Here is a 20539-nt window from a genome sequence, read left to right as displayed (position 1 = left end):
AGTGAGAAAATTGAATTACAACCTCGAACGCAATTGCTGTCAATCTGTAAGGGAACGCATGTTTTGTTTGCTTTCTCCGCAAGAAATCTGCTGGCCTTTATCGCAAAACTTCGGCTATGGAGCTGCTAACGTCGAGGTGCCAAGGGCAGGTAGATGATGAAAAAGCGATTTAAGAAAGTAGCTGTTCGGTCGTTTTTGAGAAAGAAAAGAAGGCGGCGGAGAAGGTCGGAGGCACGGGTTAGGGGCACAATGCCATCTTTCTGCGAACTCAGCGGTTTTCTTTTGCCGTTTCGCACCATGTTTCACCGAACTTGTGAGCAGTTAAACCGCGTTTCGGTTAGAACCATTTATATCCGCCAATGCCAATCAGGCTGCTGGCCAGAGCTACGCTCGAGGGACCACGCTTTTCAGCGCCGAGAAAGATTCCGAGGCGCCGGGAACATCGGTTCCGACCGTCCCTTTTTCCACCTCCTGCGTATGGCGAGGAAAGGAGAGAACTGCGTGTGACGGTGTGTGTGTGTGTGTGTGTGTGTGTGTGTGTGTGTGTGTGTGTGTGTGTGTGTGTGTGTGTGTGTGTGTGTGTGTGTGTGTGTGTGTGTGTGTGTGTGTGTGTGTGTGTGTGTGTGTGTGTGCGTGCGCGTGTGTGTGTGTGTGTGTGTGTGTGTGTGTGTGTGTGTGTGTGTGTGTGTGTGTGTGTGTGTGTGTGTGTGTGTGTGTGTGTGTGTGTGTGTGTGTGTGTGTGTGTGTGTGTGTGTGTGTGTGTGTGTGTGTGTGTGTGTGTGTGTGTGTGTGTGTGTGTGTGTGTGTGTGTGTGTGTGTGTGTGTGTGTGTGTGTGTTGAAAGGGGGGGATATATCATATGGATTGGATTTCGAGAAGCGGTGAGCAGAGTTTTCCCGTGTTGTGCGCGAGATGGCCAGGGACGGGGCCCGCGGTTCGGAATGAAAGGTGCGGCTGCCGGCTGGCCCACCCATCATCACGTCCGCTTCCCATCATCGGCTTCCAAACACGCGCCAAAGACCTAAGGCATCCAGATGCATGCTCACTCTTTCATTATTATTTTCAGAAATTCTTATTCGGTGCCCATTTCCTGTCTTCTAAGCTCACTGGCTCACTTTGTAATCCTGCTTGCGTCCATTCTTCATTGACGACAGAGCTGTTTTCACTTCTGTGAGCTTCGCGAATGTGTTGATGCCAGTACTTTTTCTTTAGCATGCAGCGTGTTTTCTCTTCTTTCTTTAACGTGTTAATCTTTAATTTCCGACACTCGTCCTGACCCAGGGTTTCAAGACTAGCAATTCAGCGCTATTTCCTTGTTTCTGTTTTCCCACAGGGCCTATAGCTTTCCCCGTCTTCCTCTTGGAGCACTGCATGTGCGCCAATTTATCTTTGTCTCACACTCCGCCGAGAAGCAAGTGCAGTATAAGGAGAACTTTCCCCACCTGCCCACGTGTGTGCACAACGGCTTGCGCTTACTTAACGGTGAGGCTGAACGGACATAAAATATTTCTGTGGGCAGAGAAGTTTCACGTCGTGAAGGTGAATAAGCGTCAGGAGTCAGTATTCACAAAATAGGACCTGATGCTAATGCCATACATAATGGCGGTGCAATATTTGACTTGTCAAATTATTAGCCATTTTCAACCATTCCTGTACCATTGAAAGGCCTGGGGAAAAAATAGTGCGCTTCCTAATTAACATTTTTTTTTTTTTCAAGTCAGTTTGTCCTCTCCGAGTGACAGTTTGACTTCCGATAAAAAAGATAAACTGGAATGACAATAGTAAAGAAAAAAAAAAGAAGTATAACAAATCCATTACGACACAAGCTAGTGACCCATCGATGGACTTTTCGAAAGCGTTTGACTTTTTGAATTATAACTTGTTCATGCAAAAACGCAGTCAAGTAATGGCATTCGGGAGTCATTACGCTCATAACTGATACATCGGAAAGGGATCGTGGCCCACAAGTAAGCCTGTCCAGCACAGAAAAGCTTATGTCTGGTGTGAATCTGGTCATCATTTTGGGCACTCAACTGTTTGTTACGTGTTAATGACTTAAAATCGCTATGCATCCCTTCCAATGGGCCTCGTAGAGTTTAATGGTTATCTTACTGTGCTCATAGCAAGTAACACAGAATAAAAGCTATCACTACATGAAAATCCGTTTTATATATATATATATATATATATATATATATATATATATATATTGCAAAACTTGCGCCAGTTCTCGGAAAATGAATGTCCAGAAGTTAACACAAATAAAGTAAAAGCTGTACTATTGCGATGTTGGGAGATAACGCGATAGGTTCAGTACCTAGGCATCGTATTCTCTGAAGCAACTGGCTGGGACAGATAAATAGAAAACCGGCGTAAAAAAAGAAGACTAAAATAGCTGACATCTATAATGCCGCGGCAGGTGCAGCATTCCCACGGGAATAAAAATTTTAATCTGCAATGCATTTCCTTCTGTAATTATCACGGACGTCTTCCCATTCGGTGTATGAAAATAAGCTCAACTACTCGTATTTCTCGCCCAGAAACCCATTATGCAAATTAATTGCTAATGCGCCGTGGTACGTGGTACTTTGATAAATTTATCATCCCAAATCAATAATTTATGCGGTTTTGCGCTCTTGCTATTTTCAATGCCAATGATCGTGTTTTTAAAATGTTCCATTTCATCCAATACACGGCTGCATCTAGAGTATGTAATCACAGCTTTTTTTTTTTTGTTTGCTTTTTACTCTGGTGTGCCATTCTTGCAATATGGCATGCTTAAGACAAGAAAAAATGTCAGAGAACTAGCTGTAATACTCTATTTCTTAGATCTCTGGCTTAGATCTTTTCTCAGCGGAAGGTTGTCAGCAGAGGTGTCACGCTTTCGAGAGCGAGAATTAAATATAAATTAATAAATCTTGTCTCCGCCGGGAATCGAACCTCCTTTTCTTGAATCCCCAGCCCAGCGCTTTACCAGCTGCGCCACGCCCCCCCCCCCCCCCCCTTTTTTTTTTTTTATTTCCCGTTAACAGTGAACACTGCAGTGGGACAAAGTACCAAAGTACAAGTATAATACCACGAAGAGCTCTAGTAAAAAGTAAGGCTTCACAAAGTTTCAAAAACGCCAGCTCGCTCAAAACTGGCATCCATTCAGGTTTCTCACTTTGGGCATTATATATAGCTTTCAGGTAGTTTATACTTTCAATGATACTCCCTCGCGGAGGGAGCATCCACGTCTGCCTGTCTCACAGCCATTCTCGTTTTCCATACACTGTGGAGGCAAAGCAACATGGGTAAGTCACATCCCCTTGATTATTGAGAGGCAGAGACCGTATACCACATGGTGTAATTGGTAAGTCTTTTTATTTCGATAGCATACTGCGCCAGGTTTCGAATCGTCGCGTGGTCCCGGCGGAAGAAGAAGAAGAAGAAGACTGGTAACTTACGCTTTCGCATCATACACTTAAAGGATGAGCCTAAGTGTCCCCAATGATGTAGCACCTTACACTGATAGGGCGTGATAGGGGAATAATGTAGTAAGCAAAATAAGCTTTCGCCGTTGCTAACCAGAGTTAAACCACAACTAACTTTTTTTTTTAAAGTCCTCTCCAGGATATCTCATAGAAGGACTGCATCCCTGCAGTTAAGGAAAATGTGGTCGATGGTTTCCGGTTTATGGCAAATCAAGCAGTTCACCGACCACGCGACGAAGACGCCCTTTTCTCTCAACCACGGTTTAACAGGTAGTGTACCACTGTGTAAGAGGAAGAAAAACTTTTTGCTGACTACCGTACTGTCATTTTTTTAACCCTTGGACACCTGAACCGCGCCGTAAGGGAAGGGATGAGGGTGGGAGTGAAGGTGGAAAGAGAGAAAGGGGAGCCGTAGTGGAGGGCTACGGAGTAATTTCGACCACCTGGGGATCTTTAACGTGCGCTGACATCGCACAGCACACGGACGCCTCTTCGTTTCGCCTCCACCGAAACGCAGCCGCCGAGGTTGGGTTCGAGCCCGGGTATTCCGGACAGTAGTCGGGCGTCTTACCACTGCACTACCCCGGCGGGGCGTGTTGTGCGTTGTCAGTGCACGTTAAAGAACCCCAGGTGGTCGAAATTTCTGGAGTCCTCCACTACGGCGTCTCTCATAGCCTGAGTCGCTTTGGGACGTTGAAGCCCACAAACCAACCAAAACACGATCTAAACATTTTCCAGCAAGTCAATTCACACTCGCGACAACCTTACCGAAAAGGACTGGTTACCACCGTCTTCGGGTGAGTGGCAATAGTAGCGTAAGAAATAGCCCCCATGGAGAGAGAAAGAGAGAGAGAGAAGGCAGAGAGGTTAACCAGGAAAGCTTCCGGTTTGCTACCCTGCACTGGGGAAGGGGAATGAGGAGTTTAAAGGAGAAAGATAGAAGAGAATGATAGGAAAGGTAAGGCGGCGAGGAGCACAGTCACAGTTTCTCAATCAAGTTTGTGTCTCTCATAAAACACATAAGTGCTTTGAAGGCTTTGCCGTTAGACGCCTTCTGTGGCCATGGGCCGAGTATTTTCTCCTCTGTGAAAGGACGGCTGTCAAGATGGTCCAGAGCCGAACGCAGCGTATATCTTTCGCTTGAAAAAGCAGGGCACTCGCAAAGGAGATGCTGTGTGGTCTCTTCGCAGCCGCATCTTTCACAGTTAGGGCTATCCGCCATTCTCATCACATAAGCGTATTTTTTGGTGTATGTAACACCGAGCCACATACGGCACATCAGTGTTGTTTCGCGCCGCCCTTTGTTAGGGGGAACACGAAGGCGCAGCCCAGGGTCTAGTTCCCTGAGGCGTCGATTGGAAAATTCTCCTTTGTTCCAGGTTGAAAGCGTTAGCTCCGACGCTAAGGAACGAAGTCAACAAGCTGCGTCAACTCTAGATATAAGAATGTTCACTGTAGCTCCGTCGTTGTGTGCAGAACGGGCAACTTGGTCTGCCCCCATGGGTTCGCGCCTAAATATCGATGCTGGCTCACGGTTTTTAATCGCGAATCCAGCCAGTGGTGTCTACACCTGTACTTAGTTTGGTGGCTTTTTTTGGGTCGTAAAAGATGCGTTTTCACTTAGCGTGGAAAATATGCGACGAAAGCGTGGTACGCGATCTGTCGATACAGGCTAACTCTATTCGTATACTCTCAGTGTATACATTTCATCCTTCGCTACACCACCTGCCGCAGCCACCAGCGATGGCTTTCTGCAACTTAACAGCAGGGTCGCTGTTGCGAGCGTAATCATGGCGGTCACATTTTGGTGGGGAAAACAGGCGATCCATATATACTGCGCTTTCAGGCAGTAAAAAAAAAAAAAAAAAAAAAAAAAAAAAAAAAAAAAAAAAGAAAAAAAAGAAACGCGTCACATAGTGTTTTGCTCGGAGTACTGCAGATCCTCCTAGTTCGCAGTGTACCGGTCAAATTAAACGCGTATGCAAGCGCAATAGACTTTACTGTTGATATATTTGGCTCTCCAACTTAGTAGCAGATTTAGCTTCCATATAATGTGTTCGGAGCAATTTATAATGAGGACTTTCAACGACAGAGGATTCACAAGGAACGTCAAACCTATTGATCTGTTGGCCACGCTCATGTTCCTAACCGCAACTATTGTGTTTTACCTCATCGAGTCGGTATAGATGGGCTTCACAAAACAGTTTGCGCGTTCCCGTAGCACGCGTGAAGCAATGCGAACAGCAAAGCGCGTGAAAAATGGTCCAGCTCAAACAGTCTTCCTCCTGTCATGATCAGAGATATAGGCAGACTGGCCCAGCTGCACCTTTTTCCCCGCGCTCCGCTGTTTGCCTTTCATTTGAGGCCGATATAGTGCGCGTTCCTTCCTACTCTCGGCACGGCGCGCCGACAACGGAAGCAGCGTATCAGGGTGCGGCACACGACGGTCGCAAGCTTGCTCCCTTTCCGTCCACTGCCTCTCAGGTCTCCAAGCAGTGCGGGCCTCGCAAGAGTCTGTACTTCTGCTCGAGCATAAGCAACGGAAGAATGTAAGCAGCCACCCTGAGATTTCGTCTCCTGCGGATAGTCGATGCATAAAGTTAGATGTTGGCTTTGCAATAGTGTCCTCTCTGCCTCCAGAACTTTGACACAAACACGATTAACTTATACTCACCGATAAGGCACAACATTATCAGATGGTGGGAAACTTCTTTTCCCAGGCGTAGCTCACGTTGCAACTAATGGTGGCTTACAGGAATTTTAGTTCTTTTTCTTAAGTTTTTGTTGCCATTGCAATGTGCCCCTTTGTGTGACTTCTTGGGGAGCTGAGCCTGTTGAAGGGAAGCGGTGCCGCGCGAAACAGCCGCAGAATTTTTACTAATCCAAGTTTTGCGATGTGTAAGCTGAAAGCTAGGAGTTATCAGTCGGAACGAAAATAATTTCGTGGTCAACCGTTTCTCATTTCCTTCCTAAATAATTACGACAATCACCTCCGCGCAACCTAAGGGGCGAAATTGTCTGATTAGCCATCCGAGCCAGACGAGCGCCTCCCTCCCCGAAATAAAAGAAAGAAAACTGAACCAACTATAGAGCTCGCAAGAACGTACCACACTTGTCGTGGCACGTGACATCAGAGGAGAGCCCGCTGTAAAGCGCAGGTGGTTCTGAATCTGCCAACACAGGCACACACACAAACACGCACAGACCTGTGCACACTTACAAACCTGGGTGCGTCAACCGTTGTTAGCTTATGAAACTTCCTTCATTTAGGTCGTGTCTACGCAAGGACAAATCTATCGCATATGCGAACTCTCCTTTCCTGTGGACACGCTTGTGGGCCGATTCCTCACCTCGCCTCGGGTCCCTTTCTTCTGGTGACGGGGTGGCGCAGTGGTTACGGCGCTCGATTACTGTTCCCATGGATGCGGGATCGAATCCCGGCCTCGGCGGTTGCTTTACGATCGAGGCTTTGAAAAGCAAGGCGCCCGGGTGCTGTGCGATTTCAGTGCACGTTAACGAACACCAGGGGGTCGAAATTTCCGGAGTCCTCCACTACGGCGTCTCTCATCGCCTGAGTTTCTTTGGGACGTTAAACCCTACAAACCAAACAAACGAAACGAATATCGTGGAGAATATCGTAAGTGGAACGCGAAGGCAGGAGAAGGAATGCCATATATCACTCCTCGCGATTGTGCAAGTCGGCAGGTCTGGCGGTCCTCTTTCTCACACGCCGCAGCGACCTATATATTTTGTTCCCTTCATTCTCTGCATATTTCGGTCTTTTCTCATAACCGTCTTGGTTTTCTGGCCTGGAGGGCAGTGCAATGGTGGAGCAGGACACATTATTAAAGTCCGCGGTCATCCTTTCATTCGCGCTCCGTTTTTCTCTCTTATTATCGAGCGCGGCACCTCTCTCGCATCATACCCTTTTCTTTCCCTCATAATCTCCTGCTTTTCCCTCACCGAATATCTTTTATATATTTCCGCCCATTCTCACCGCGGCTGGTCCTCATAGATCGGCGCCGCGCGGCCCCAACAATGTGCAAACAAGCTTATGGATCTCGCCAAGGTGCTGCAGCAAGGCATACCATAGCTGTGCCGGGCAATATCTCTTCCCCTGCTCCCGAGTCGTCCCCTATTATGCGGGAAGCCCGCTGAGGCCAGACTAGCGGACGCCCCGAACTGCGGGAACGGCGGCGTGCTGTTTGGCGTGTGCACGATTTCTTACCTTTACCGGTCTTTGCTCGGAAGCTCTGCTTTGGGCCTTCGCACTCCGGGCATCTTCTCGCTCCCCTCCCGCGTCTCTCTCTATCATCTTTAACACGAGGATTTTGTATCCTCTGGCAACCCGTGTTTCTAGTTGAAGCCTTGCGTTGCGTCCCCCCTCCCTTTTATTTATTTTTTTTTTGCTTACGACACTGCCTTCTTCTTCTGATTTGTGTTTCCTGCACTTTATCGCACCTGTTATGAACTTATCTTTTCGGGAAAGGGCGTTCAGCACCTGTGCCATTCCTTGGCGTTCTTACCACCCCTTTCTGTCCGCTGCCGAATCGATAGACGCATATATTCCTCTGTCACCTTCACGTGCCGACCCCCATCCTCCTTATTTGGAGCTTCTTCCTCTCTCTTTTTTTTTTTTTCTCTGTTTCTCCGCAGCCTGCTCCACTTTTATGTTGAAAATGTCCACCATTTCGTCAGCCGCAATCCCTTCGGGGGATTCTGAGTTGGCACTGGTCGCCTCCTCCCTGAGAGCGATTTCACTGCCGTCCTCACCTGTCTTCATTCCGCTGCGTGCGCCGTTTGCGCAAGGCCTCGGGGCGAGATTTCTGCCCCGCAAGCTTGTTTTTCCCGTTTGGGACCGTCTTTTCCCTTATCCCGCCGCTGCTTCCCACATTCTGCCCCTGGGGCCCCGCTATGTCAGCACCTCTTTAGACGGCACGCGTTCTCATTCCCTGCCCTTCAGTGTATATATTTTTTTTATTTTATTTCCTCAGAAGGTTCGGCGACAATCTTTCGACGGCCCTTCTGGCACCTCGTATCGACGAAAAAGCGTCGGCTTCGCCTTGTCGTCGTGCATATTCGAATCGGCGCCGGCACACACTCAGTACTGGCGCGTCGCTCACCGTCTCTCCGGTGCGTAGTGAGGGGACCAGTGGTATAAATGTCATGGCAGCTATGCAGGCTGCAGCGTCCACGTTTACCCGAAGCTTTGCGCATGCGTCGGCCTGAGGTGACGCCTCGACACTGCGTAAATAATAATAATACGCCTATTCGTTCACAATTTATTTCTCCACGACAGAAAAGTGTTCTGCTATTAGGTTTAAGGCGATGAAGGAGCAATGGAAAGCAAGAGTGGTTTCAAGCGGGTGTCCCACTCTGCATCCTATAGAATTTGCTCGAGAGTCGGTGGCGACTAAAGAAAAAGTGGCCTTTCACAATTAACTTTATTATCAAATATTTTAGTAGGGACCTAATAAAATAAAGCCAACCTGTAGGTGAACAAGCCAGTCGGATATATGCATGAGCCATGGCAAGCCCCAGGGCTACAAACTTACTTCAAGAAACCGTGATTCCATAAAGCTTTAGGCATCGTGTATTTGGCTTACAAAAAGAACAAATGTGGTCGACGATAAGGACAAGACAGCCGTTACCGCGAAGAAAATAAGTCCAGGACGACGCTCGTGCTTTATACAAGGACGGAGCAAGTCTTCCTGCCGTGCACTTATGTTAAAAACTGAAACATTGTTGAACAAAGGTGGCGGTGATAAGTTCTTTATGGACAGCTGGCGGTGTAACCGTACGTGATACGTCAGCTAATGTCACGAGTTCTACTATAATCCTATTACCAATGTTCTGTGCTCACCATCTGCGATCATGTCCGTATTGTATACATATATCTCCCTTTTGTTTTGTTTGTTTTTAATTGCGTTCCCACTATATATCTCATGCTGCTTCCTTTTTTTTCTTTTTTTTTTTGGTGCTGTTAAAAGAAAAAGACCATGCGAACGATCGTACAAATTAAGAGACAGGTACTCTCAGGTGCTTGCTCGTGATGACGTGAATTGTTGCCTTTATAAACGAGAGTGTCGTCGATTAAGTCAAGCGCTAAGTGGCCCTCTGAGACAATTGTTAAGAACGTTCTCATGCTTTGCAGGCCTGACGTATCCGTAGCCGTGCTTGTGGAATTCATTACGAAATGTCCGTTTGATAGTGTTGCAACAGGAGCTAATTCCCCACCACATCAGCCCTAACTTATTCGTATAGGTATATGTGCAAAACAGGCACGCTAAAATCAACGTTTGTTGCCTTCCGTTCAGAAGCTCGCCCTCTTCACCCGTTCCCCCCACCCTCTAGTTTATTTTTTATTTTTTTTTTAATTAGATTACCCCTGCCGCATCCATAGACCTCGCTGCTGTGTGGGCCCCGTGGCTTGAATCAGTGAGTGTTGACGCTTCTGAAGCATCGCGTTTTGTTCTAAGCCTTCAAAAACGATGCTCTCAGTGTATACTTCTAACTATTCTCCCATATACGATCCGGCCTTCCGTTACTGAAGTTTCTCCTATCCTCATCGATATTATGCAAGCTAGAACAGGATATAGGTGAACAAAGTAAAAAGTTTGAAGACAAAGAAGTGAAGCCTGTCATATTCACTGCAAAAAAAAAAAAAAAAAGATAATAAAAATAACGCAACGTTCATTTAGAGCGCTATCGATATAAATTCAAGAAACGACGGGGCTGCTGGCATTTATCGTGCTTCCTTGCAGTCGAGATTCCTGGGACCGGTGTTATCTTATGGAGACGAAAGGGCGGCCATCGCGTCATCGTCTCTTGCCTGCATTGGGATCTACTTGCATACGCTGCAGCTATTCGGCCGAGGTACAGCAGCAGCAACCTATAGGTGCACGCAAAGCTCTGCCATTCACTCGAGGTGGCAGGCGAAGCATCTGGATGGGATGCTGCCTCCCTTGTGACCCTCTGTCGGGCGCGCCACCTCGTCCCGGAGTTCTGTGGAGGAAGCCAGAGGAGCAGTTATTTTAAGGCGCCCAATCGATTGAGGGATGCTCCTTGGCTCGCTGGACCGAAGGACGGCGAGAGGGGTGTGTGGCTCCACAAAGGAAAGCAAAGTTAATTAACTTGGTGCCAAACCAGGCTGTTTAACACCTCCGGGTGCTTATCGTGTTTGTCCAAAAACTCGCTAAAAGATGAGCAAGCACAGGACCGGCGGTGTGCTCGCCGGCTGGATATTTATCTACACGCCGAGCGCACCGGGTTGTGGTAAATCATATTCCGCGCTCCAGTACACACTCTTAGTGTACCCTGCGGACCCAGAGTATACAAAATAAGCAAGGCGGATTCACTTACATAGCCCGGTAGCGACACTTTCTGTGCAGCCATTTTTATCTTAAGTACTACCTCTCTAACTAGGTGGGCCTTAACACTGAAATTAAAGTTGAATAAAACGTACTATCTCTCTCTCTCTCTCTCTCTCTCTCTCACACACACACACACACACACACACACACACACACACACACACACACACACACACACACACACACACACACACACACACACACACACACACACACACACACACACACACACACACACACACACACACACACACACACACACACACACACACACACACACACACACACACACACACACACACACACACACACACACACACACACACACACACACACACACACACACACACACACACACACACACACACACACACACACACACACACACACACACACACACACACACACACACACACACACACACACACACACACACACACACACACACACACACACACACACACACACACACACACACACACACACACACACACACACACACACACACACACACACACACACACACACACACACACACACACACACACACACACACACACACACACACACACACACACACACACACACACACACACACACACACACACACACACACACACACACACACACACACACACACACACACACACACACACACACACACACACACACACACACACACACACACACACACACACACACACACACACACACACACACACACACACACACACACACACACACACACACACACACACACACACACACACACACACACACACACACACACACACACACACACACACACACACACACACACACACACACACACACACACACACACACACACACACACACACACACACACACACACATCTCTATCTCTCTCTTTAAAAAGAAGCCTTATTACTCTTCGCGTTGGGAATCTTTAAAGCATTTGAGTTCCTTAGCGCGGCCATCTGATTGCTGTGCTTGTTGTCTTGTTAATTAATAACGTTATTTAGCGACGGCTTTAAATCACAAGTGTAGTCTTTTTCCATCTGTCGCTAAAAAGAAAATAAATTCGAGGACACTTCGGCGACTAAAATGATGAAAGGCGTAAGCCTGAGTGCTGCATTCTGCTACGCGACTGTTGCGCACGTAGCGATGAATGCTGCTACGAGTAAAGCGAGCGACTACTCTTTAACATTCTGCGAGTGCATTTGATCCAGTGAATTCTGCTTGGCAGCGACGAGATCGCGCTCCTTGTATCTTCGCAGTTGTTCTACGTTTACTGTTGTGTGATTGAGATTTTACCGGGTGCGCGGCATTAATTAGTAGTTATTTAAATGCACAACTGTCAGTATTATTAGGCATTAATTATACATTTAGTAGTAATTATGAAGTAATTAGTCGCTATTAACCAGTAATTAATTAATTGCGCAACTGTCACTGATTGGAGATTGTTAATGAATTATTCATTATTAGTAATCAGTAAATTTTAGTGATTAGTAATTTTAATTAGTAAATAATTAATTAGTCTTTAGTTAGTAATTGATCATTGATTGGCGTATGGCCATATAAGGTAGGCATTCGCGCATACTGTGGTGGTGCTCTTTGATTAGTCATTCCGTCTCGACCAATCAGAGCCGCTGCAAAGGCGTGACACTTTTGCTGACGACAACAATGAGTCAATAAAGGCTTTCGCCCTAAAAAGCTATTTAGCCACTTAGCAGTTGAGCATTCAAGCATACTGTTGCTGTGCACCAGTATCATTGTACTTTCCAAGGAATCACGACCTACGCACTGGAACGTTTATCGCCGCTGCTGCAACGTAATGCGAATGTGCAGCACTGGCTTACACGCGAGTGGTATAATAGAGACCTTTATCGTTTAGCGCAGTCGCTTACCGCTACCATCTATACCGCTACCGCGCGAACTTCATGCAGTACGCGCAACAAATAGGCGCTGTTGCATTTTCTAAATGTGGTTTACCGAGGTCGTTATTCGCGTGCGCGCCATGGTTTTGGCATTGGTGGAAAGCAGAAAAATAATGAAACTAATTGTGCACTGCCACTTGCTTTCTCAAGGTAATGATCCGAAACGTCTTCGTGTGTTTTGGTTTCTTTTGCAACGACGTGGCATTGTACAAGAGTAACAATCTTCTCTGCCAGTAAGAGCTGTAGCGTGCTCACTGTGTTATTCTTTTTATCTCGCAGAAATGACAGTATGCTTAGAAATTGAATACCATAGCGGAAGGGATGGGGGGGGGGGGGGGGGGGTCAACGGCCAGGAGTTTTCAACTGAATATGTGTGACGCTGGCCTGCTGAGCAGAAGATGGTGGCAGAGAAGAACCAGTCTGGAGGGAAGAGAGGAATGTGTATCACGAAGTGTCGGAATGAAGTCGGGGCACCAGTGTGCGAAAAATAACAATTACAGTAGGGGTAACAGGGAGACGAACTCCAAGCAAAATCCAGTTTTAATGTCATTGGGAAGTCAAGAGCTGCAGGTGCACGGTCCGTCGGGCGAAGAAAGATACGGAAGCCTGGGGAACGGAGGGTGCTCTAGGGACACAGCGTACGGCACTTACAAAGCGGCGATGGCCGGCCGTAAAAAAAGAATTCGGCCAGGGGCTCATGTATTTTCTTTTCTTTGGGACCGCTTTCGGTGTCCATTAGGGTCCCACGGAAACCATCTTGTCTGTCTCGCGTTAGCGTTGCGTAAAAGCTGCACACCAAGTCAGGCAATCCCCTTCCCCTCGTCCCGTTCCGGTGTGTGGCGTCGGCCTTATACTCAATTCGCTTCCTAGCGGCTCATCTGCATGCACGGAGCTCGTCTCTTCATCGACTGGCTGCGTGTAATTCAAGAAATCGATAACAACGAGGCCTTTAACTGCGTTTGCAAAACGGCCGTAACCTCGTTACAGTAATCCAATTGGCATTTCGTGAGCAGCCAACGATCTTAGTACATTTTTCGCCAAGAAACTGCGATAGAAATTATGCTGAAGCTTTAAACCTCACATATTTCGCCAGCATTTATTTATTTACTTATTTTTTTTTTTTTTTTTTTTTTTTTGCGCGAACCGCATTGGATATCTGCAATTCTTAGTTCTACCCTCCACTCTGCCAATGGTCGTTGCTGCTCGGAAGGGAGGCGGTAGAGCGTCGACCTCTGGATACTGCCGCGCTGGTCGTATTTGCATTCGGTTTGCCTGGCTTAGTTAGTCTGTACCGCTATTCTATTTACTTAGCTATAGCTAATTTTATGCTTCCCCATTCCACGCGTGGTCGACGACGGCATTAAGTCAGTAACTTCGAGTCCGCTAGACTACGGGATTTGCGGTTCGTAGAAACTATAGGCGATTACACTGAGAATGAGCTGGAGTTTTATGATAAAGATGTTGTAATGATGATATAGAGGGGGGGGGGGGGTAGCCGCGAGTGCTGGAAAAGACCTTTGCAAGTAGTGCTCGCGATCAGTAATAAGCTATAGGTATAATATTTTACTAACTTTGGGGTAATAAAATATAGCAAGAAATGGGACAATTTAAATGTATTGAAGCCACTTCGAGCAGGCTGAGAGCGTTGTGATAAGCGTATAGGTATACGAAGACATCCTTGGCCAAGCTCCTTGTGGCCGCGATGAAACAGAAGCCTGTGCACTGAATGTCCTCTGTTTGTATCGTCGCGTGCTTGTATACTCAAGCGCTGTACTGTGCTTTATAATGCCTCGACCTTCGAGACAGCAAAATATCGAACAATGTACGCGCAGGCCGTTATTGCTGAATGCGAACCAGGTGCTTTTGCGGTTCTTTGGCGGACAGGTGTGACTATGTAGTCACGTCCTCAACTGATGCCATAGGCCTTTCCTTTGAATTCCCTCTTTTGTTTGTTGTGGTTTCGAAGCTGAGCGAATTATAGCGGCCACTGGCTTCTTTTTAATCGGACTGAAGAACCACACTATTGTTTTCAATGTATAATGCCTTCAGACTGAACGACGCATGCCGGCAGGTTTTGTGGAATGTTCAAATATTTATTCACCGGGACAGGCAGGCAAGTCGCTTTAAGGTCTTTAGCGAACTGACTCCGCATGAATAAACGTTCACCATCCTGTTTTTTGTATCGCTTAATTGGTGAAACACTGCATTTCTCAGCAGCCAGCCATGCTTGTCTTTTTTGGGAACATCATGAACCTATGGCATCAATCAAACGGAGCAGAATAACGCAGCCCAAAATCTCAGAACGTGTCGGAGTAAATTTCGATTTAGGTGATCCAATACATTCATGGCAGTTTCTCCATCACAAAACAGAGAAAAAAAAATTACAAGAGCTCAATACTGCTGAACCAAATATTGAGCGAAAGCATTAGCTGTGGGTTACCGAGCGTTCTTCTGCTCTTATTCTTCTTCCCCAGCCCACATATAAAGCCCCACTTTAACCAAGCCGTATGAACGTGCCTTAGTGACCTATAGGGGTAACGTGAATGCCAGGGTCCTAGCAGGCTGATTCTGACAGAACCGTCCTATGCGAAACGAGAGACCCAAGTTGGCAGCTCCTGCTAGCCCATCTCTCGCTTTTTGTGTCACGTGGGGTGTGACGTCACGCGCTGCGCCGTGGCTGCGAGCGGGCTACTCCGACCGCTTGAGTTGGTAGCCCAGCTTTCACCCTAGTGTCACGTGGGGTGTGACGTCACAGCGTGAAGGCTCGAAACCTAGACTAGTGTTGCTTTCGCAATAAAAATTGTAGGACGCTTAAGCTTGGCCTTCAAGAGTTCAACGCGCCAGCGTTTAAACTCCAATGCTTTGAAGATGATGGATGGATGGATGAATGGATTATAAGGCTTTCAATCGGGCGGCGGCTCGCGGCATCTATTGCGGTAGCGCCGTATACACGATCAAAGGAATTTTCCAGTGAGCAGCGCATCGCAGATAATCAAAGCGGACATGCTCTCTACTACTCGCCTAACTGTTGCTTCCGTTATTAGTTTATTTTTAATCACGTACCTAAACATTAGCTGACATTCATAAGGCAATGCACACATATAGGTCCACCTAACCGCGGAGACAAGCAATGCGGTTTTGTGGCGGAGTGAGTTTGTGTGCTCGCCTCGCATTGTGAAGGAATCGACTCAGCGGGTTACTTTTATTGTTTCTTCACTTTCTTGTGATTGTCGCGTTACAACCACAACGGTCGACAATGTTTTTCTGCGACATAGGGCCCTAAACTCTGTCGCATTTACACGATAACAAGATGGTGAGGGAATCGTCCTTGCCATCTTGGAGTCCGAGGCGGCTCGCGTACACAAGCTTGAGGCGCCGCAGGTTAGCTTCGCGAACAATGTACAAACTGGCAGAAAATGCGATTGAAGAAGCAGGTAATATGCTGGCACAACGTGGACAGCTAAGGTGCGCACACCTTTGTGTGCGTGCGTGTACGTGAGAGAGTGAGAGAGAGAGAGAGAGAGAGAGAGAGAGAGAGAGAGAGAGAGAGAGAGAGAGAGAGAGAGACTAAGAAGGAACACCAATACCGATGCTCAGCCCGGCTTTAGCTTCTGCCACTCCTCTCCCGTCACAGCATGGCTTTTGTACACTCTCCTTTCTCGCTCCTTGGGCCCCCATGCGCAATTGAACAAAGCGAGTAATTTGCAGTGTATTTTCTGACATTTCCATTTCTTCTATATAACTGGCCGAAGTATATTGGCCGAATCCTCTCGTTTAAAAATCACAAGATGGAACAGGAGTCATAAAACCAGCTTGATCGTTAACGCAGAAGGTACAATCCAAAATAGGCCATAGCATGAGCGGTGTTATATTTTTTAGAGCAAGACCAGATCATCTCGTGAGCATTGTTTCGTGCACCTGTTCTTTTTTATTTTACCTTTTTTTTTTTTAACATGCGTTCGTGGCAGAGGCCGGCAAATGCCGGCGCCATCTGCAACATAGCTCAGAGCTTATGCCCTAGGGTCGTTGGGCCAAATGAGAGGGCGGCGAGTGCAATCAAAACCTTTAACACTTCGTGTCTGCTTGATATTGCCACCATAGCACGCCAGAGCGTAAGCACGTCGACGCCCTCTGCATTGCCGGAAGAAACTATTCCCCCCGGAATGCCACGCGGGAAGGCGGCGGCCGAGGCGTTAAACGGAGCACGGCGCTCCTTTCTTCCGTGACTGTGAACGTTAAGCAGCGCTCCCGGGAACGAGGCAGCGAAGGCGTCGCTGCATTCGCGAGCCAGCGCTGCCGCGGTCTCCGGGAAAGGTTAAAGGGAGCGTAGGGAAATAATGGAGCGCACCGCGGTTGGCTTGCTCGCCGATCTTCTGGCGGACGAAGAAGGTGCGAGGTATGTTGGACAGAGAGGCGCGCTTTGCTGATGGCAGTATGCTACCGAAGTGATGCCATCAGCGCTGCAACTGAGATATTTCTTCTCTCTCTCTCTCCCTTTTTGTGATGGACACAGTCACTTAAAGCTCGGATTGGTGGGAATTTGCGCTATCGATCGAGTACAGTGGGAGCCTTGTTGTTGCGTGCGCACATAGTTATCGCAGTAGGAAGCGTTCGACACCTGTCTTTCACTGGCCGTTCTGTGGCTGCTCTCAGCATGGTGAATAAAAACGTAATGAAAAATAACAAAAGTGAGGAGTTGGATGAGGGAGGGAGGGGGGGAGCATAATCTCGGGCCGTCCGCAAAAATGGATACATTCGTAGAACCTAGTATAGAAGCCTATGATGATACAGTTGGGCCCGTTATGCAAGAACTCAGGATGCGTTACATAGCATTAGGGCTAGCAACAAACGAGTGATTCAGAACGACAGCTCTAGGGATCTGTGCCGTAATTCAAGAGCGCCAGCCCTGCAGGGGACCTCGTTCAGCGCGACGTCCCTTCTCGCCGGTTCCCTTGACGCCCTTGTCGGCAGCGCTATCAGCGGCACTCTTCGTACGTCCGTGTTTTGCACGCTCACGTGCGTCCGTAATCACCCTCTCCTGCTATGGCCGCTCGCTCCGGGCAGGCGAACTGTTTACCGGTCGCCGATGAGGAAAACAAGCGACCCACACGCAATTCGTTTAGGTGAAGGGCTGCGCAGCCCGCAGCTCTCGTTCATCCATTTGTATTATTCACCCTCATTGTCGAGGCGCTGCGAAGTGGTATGGGGTGAACAATAAGCGTACGTTATTCGGTTCACGATGGGGTATAGGATCTGGACTCTATAGTGAGGCCACTAAATTAGTGTGCGTGTTGTGCGGCTGGCGTGGGAAAGTTGACCGGCAACCCGATTCGCTTTTCTTTTCGCCCTGAACAGCACTGACTCGTCGTTTACTGGCCCAGTACTGCTGTGCACTCGCAGATATAAAGCGACAGCAGTGCCAAACCAACAGATGCTCTGTCAATCACAGTCGTGTTCTGTGGTCGCGTCCGATTATGTGACAGCTGTTGTAGCTCCTTCAGGATACAGCACTGTTATAGAGGCGCGGAGCTCGCTGCCACGCCAAACGTCCTCATGACAGTCTTTCACTGAAATGGGAACGCTTTGCAAACGGCTGCCACTCATAGTGAATGCTGCGGGAATCGCGAACTGTCCACAGCGCAGCTGTTGATGTCAGCGGTTTTCCGGGCGCAGCGCGGTTTCCTTGCCAAGAAATTACGGGACAGGTATTACATTACCTTTCATCAGATGTCCAGTCTGGCGTGTGCAACGGTCGTATCATCTGCGATTCTGAGCATTACAGAGGAACTGCTTTTGGAAACGCCCAAGCATAAGTAAAGACTCTGCAAGCCCTGGTTTAATATTGACATTCCAGCAAGTTTTATCCTCCATAAGGCGCAGGAGCACAGGAAAGGCTGCCATCGCACACGCCAATTAAAACTTTTTGGGGGGCTGTACTTCGCTTGAAGGGAGGGGTATCGAAACCGACGCAAATTTTCGGCCTTAGTTTTGTATCTAGCTGTCGTCTACATCTCTTATGAGGTGTGCCGTAGGGGAGGGCACAAGTGATAAACATCACATGGGGTTTTTTAAGCTGGACATCTGTTATGAGGTACGTGTAGTGGAATCACCAGTCTAGCGCCCTAAGCAATATGAGTCGCAGCGGCCGGGAATTCTTAATATTGACCTGTTAAATAATGTGAGCGGTACTGGACAGCAAGCTATTTCTAAGGAGCATGCAAGGTATATTGGTCCTTTCTGTTAAAACCGTATTTCAAAATGGAAATCGGCGTACATTTATCGGTGTTTTTTTTTTTTTTTTTTTTTTTTTTTTTTTAAACCAAAGAGTCCAACGCTTGCAGGCGTGCACAGGAAAAGGTATTGCCATGAAGCTTCAACACCGATCGAAAAATGTGTGCATGAGAAATCAACTAAACCAGAGGACGGCTTCGCCAGCTGACTGCACAAGTCTCCTCGCTGAACGGCTTTCCCACGGTGTTCTCATTTTCTTTCACTTGTGTCGCGCACTTTGCTTTCATTTCATCGCGAGTGTTGTCAGTAGACGCGTCCCCGTCGCGTCAAGTCGTAGCGGACGCTTGCCTCAGTGCCTTCACCGATCAACGCGAGGAAGTGATTTATCGTGTCTACTGCGGGATGTTGCGAAACCTGCGGCGCCTCCGGAGCGATGTCTGCCGTCCTTAGGCCTCCCGCTTTGTTGGCCACGGGGTTCGCAAGCAAGCATGGCACACCCGGCTGCACAGGGAAGGCGATCGCAGGCGCACACGGCTGCCGGGTTCGGCAGGCGGGATGCGACGCGATATGGCGCAACTTGGCCTCCGACGGCCTTGGCGCGGGACGAGAAGACGGCAGCCCGACACGCATCGCTGTCACCCGTCGTGCGCGCGTCGAGAGGCGCGTATCGGGTTCGCCTTTCCGCCTCTCCTCCATTGCCGCCTCTCTCTCTCGCTACACTAGCTGCGCCCACAGAGCCCCGGGAGAGAAGGCAAGGCGAGGGTGCGGAGCCGGGAAATAGCTAGCGAAAGTGATTTCCATGAGGGAGCGCTGTCGCCCCAACCCAAGTGTGGCAGCGCTCAGAGATCGCTCTCCGCGCACGCTGGCGTAACGGAGATATGCGTATCTTCAGTCCCTCCGAGTCCGGGAGAACGTCCATTCCTCTGACTTCATTAGTTTGCTTCTCAACAACGAGAAAACAAGAAATGCACATGGTTGGTTTCTAGGTCGGGTTCGTGGCAGTGACCAACCACTGACAACGCGCATTGTGTGGATAGATGTTGTCAGTTAGCTAACACACTGAAATATTGCAGTCAACAAGCAGCCTCAGCATGTAGCGATGGTGGTGGTGGTGAAAACTTTATTTCCGTAAGAAAAAAAAAAGAAAGAAAGAAAGAAAGAAAGAAAGAAAGAAAGAAAGAAAGAAAGAAAGAAAGAAAGAAAGAAAGAAAGAAAGAAAGAAAGAAAGAAAGAAAGAGAGAAAAATATTTGTCAGACGATCAATGGGCTTCTTTTAAAGCCCTTTGTCCGGGACATTTAGCACCTAACCCTAGGGTCTGCGTCTAAGAAAACGTTTGATGTTGACTAGTGGGAGCCGCTAACGACGGCTTGGTGACGAGAGTACTGACTCGATAGAAGTGATGGCAACGACATCCTCGTGTGTGTGTGTGTGTGTGTGTGTGTGTGTGTGTGTGTGTGTGTGTGTGTGTGTGTGTGTGTGTGTGTGTGTGTGTGTGTGTGTGTGTGTGTGTGTGTGTGTGCGCGTGCGTGTGCGTGTGTGTGTG

The 20539-nt window shown here is 48.0% G+C and overlaps 2 protein-coding genes across 4 annotated transcripts in view; both read left to right on the top strand.

Moving 5' to 3' along the window:
- Nucleotides 1-20539, top strand: part of LOC146198182 (high affinity cAMP-specific and IBMX-insensitive 3',5'-cyclic phosphodiesterase 8B-like) — a 285653-nt gene that overhangs the window by 72334 nt on the left and 192780 nt on the right. The gene's annotated exons all lie outside the window — the stretch shown is intronic.
- Nucleotides 4573-20539, top strand: part of LOC146198183 (endothelin-converting enzyme 1-like) — an 81668-nt gene continuing 65701 nt past the window's right edge. Inside the window, exon 1 of the mRNA XM_084593576.1 lies at nt 4573-6021. Within this exon, the coding sequence (XP_084449702.1) occupies nt 5732-6021 (290 nt within the window). The 5' untranslated portion in view covers nt 4573-5731. The remainder of the gene's footprint in view (nt 6022-20539) is intronic.

This window comes from Amblyomma maculatum, chromosome 2, assembly GCF_055883805.1.
Source record: "Amblyomma maculatum isolate TAMU_Amacu chromosome 2, ASM5588380v1, whole genome shotgun sequence".
Lineage (NCBI taxonomy): Eukaryota > Metazoa > Arthropoda > Arachnida > Ixodida > Ixodidae > Amblyomma > Amblyomma maculatum.
Note: the sequence above shows the minus strand (reverse complement) of the source record. Positions and strands in the feature narration are given on the sequence as shown.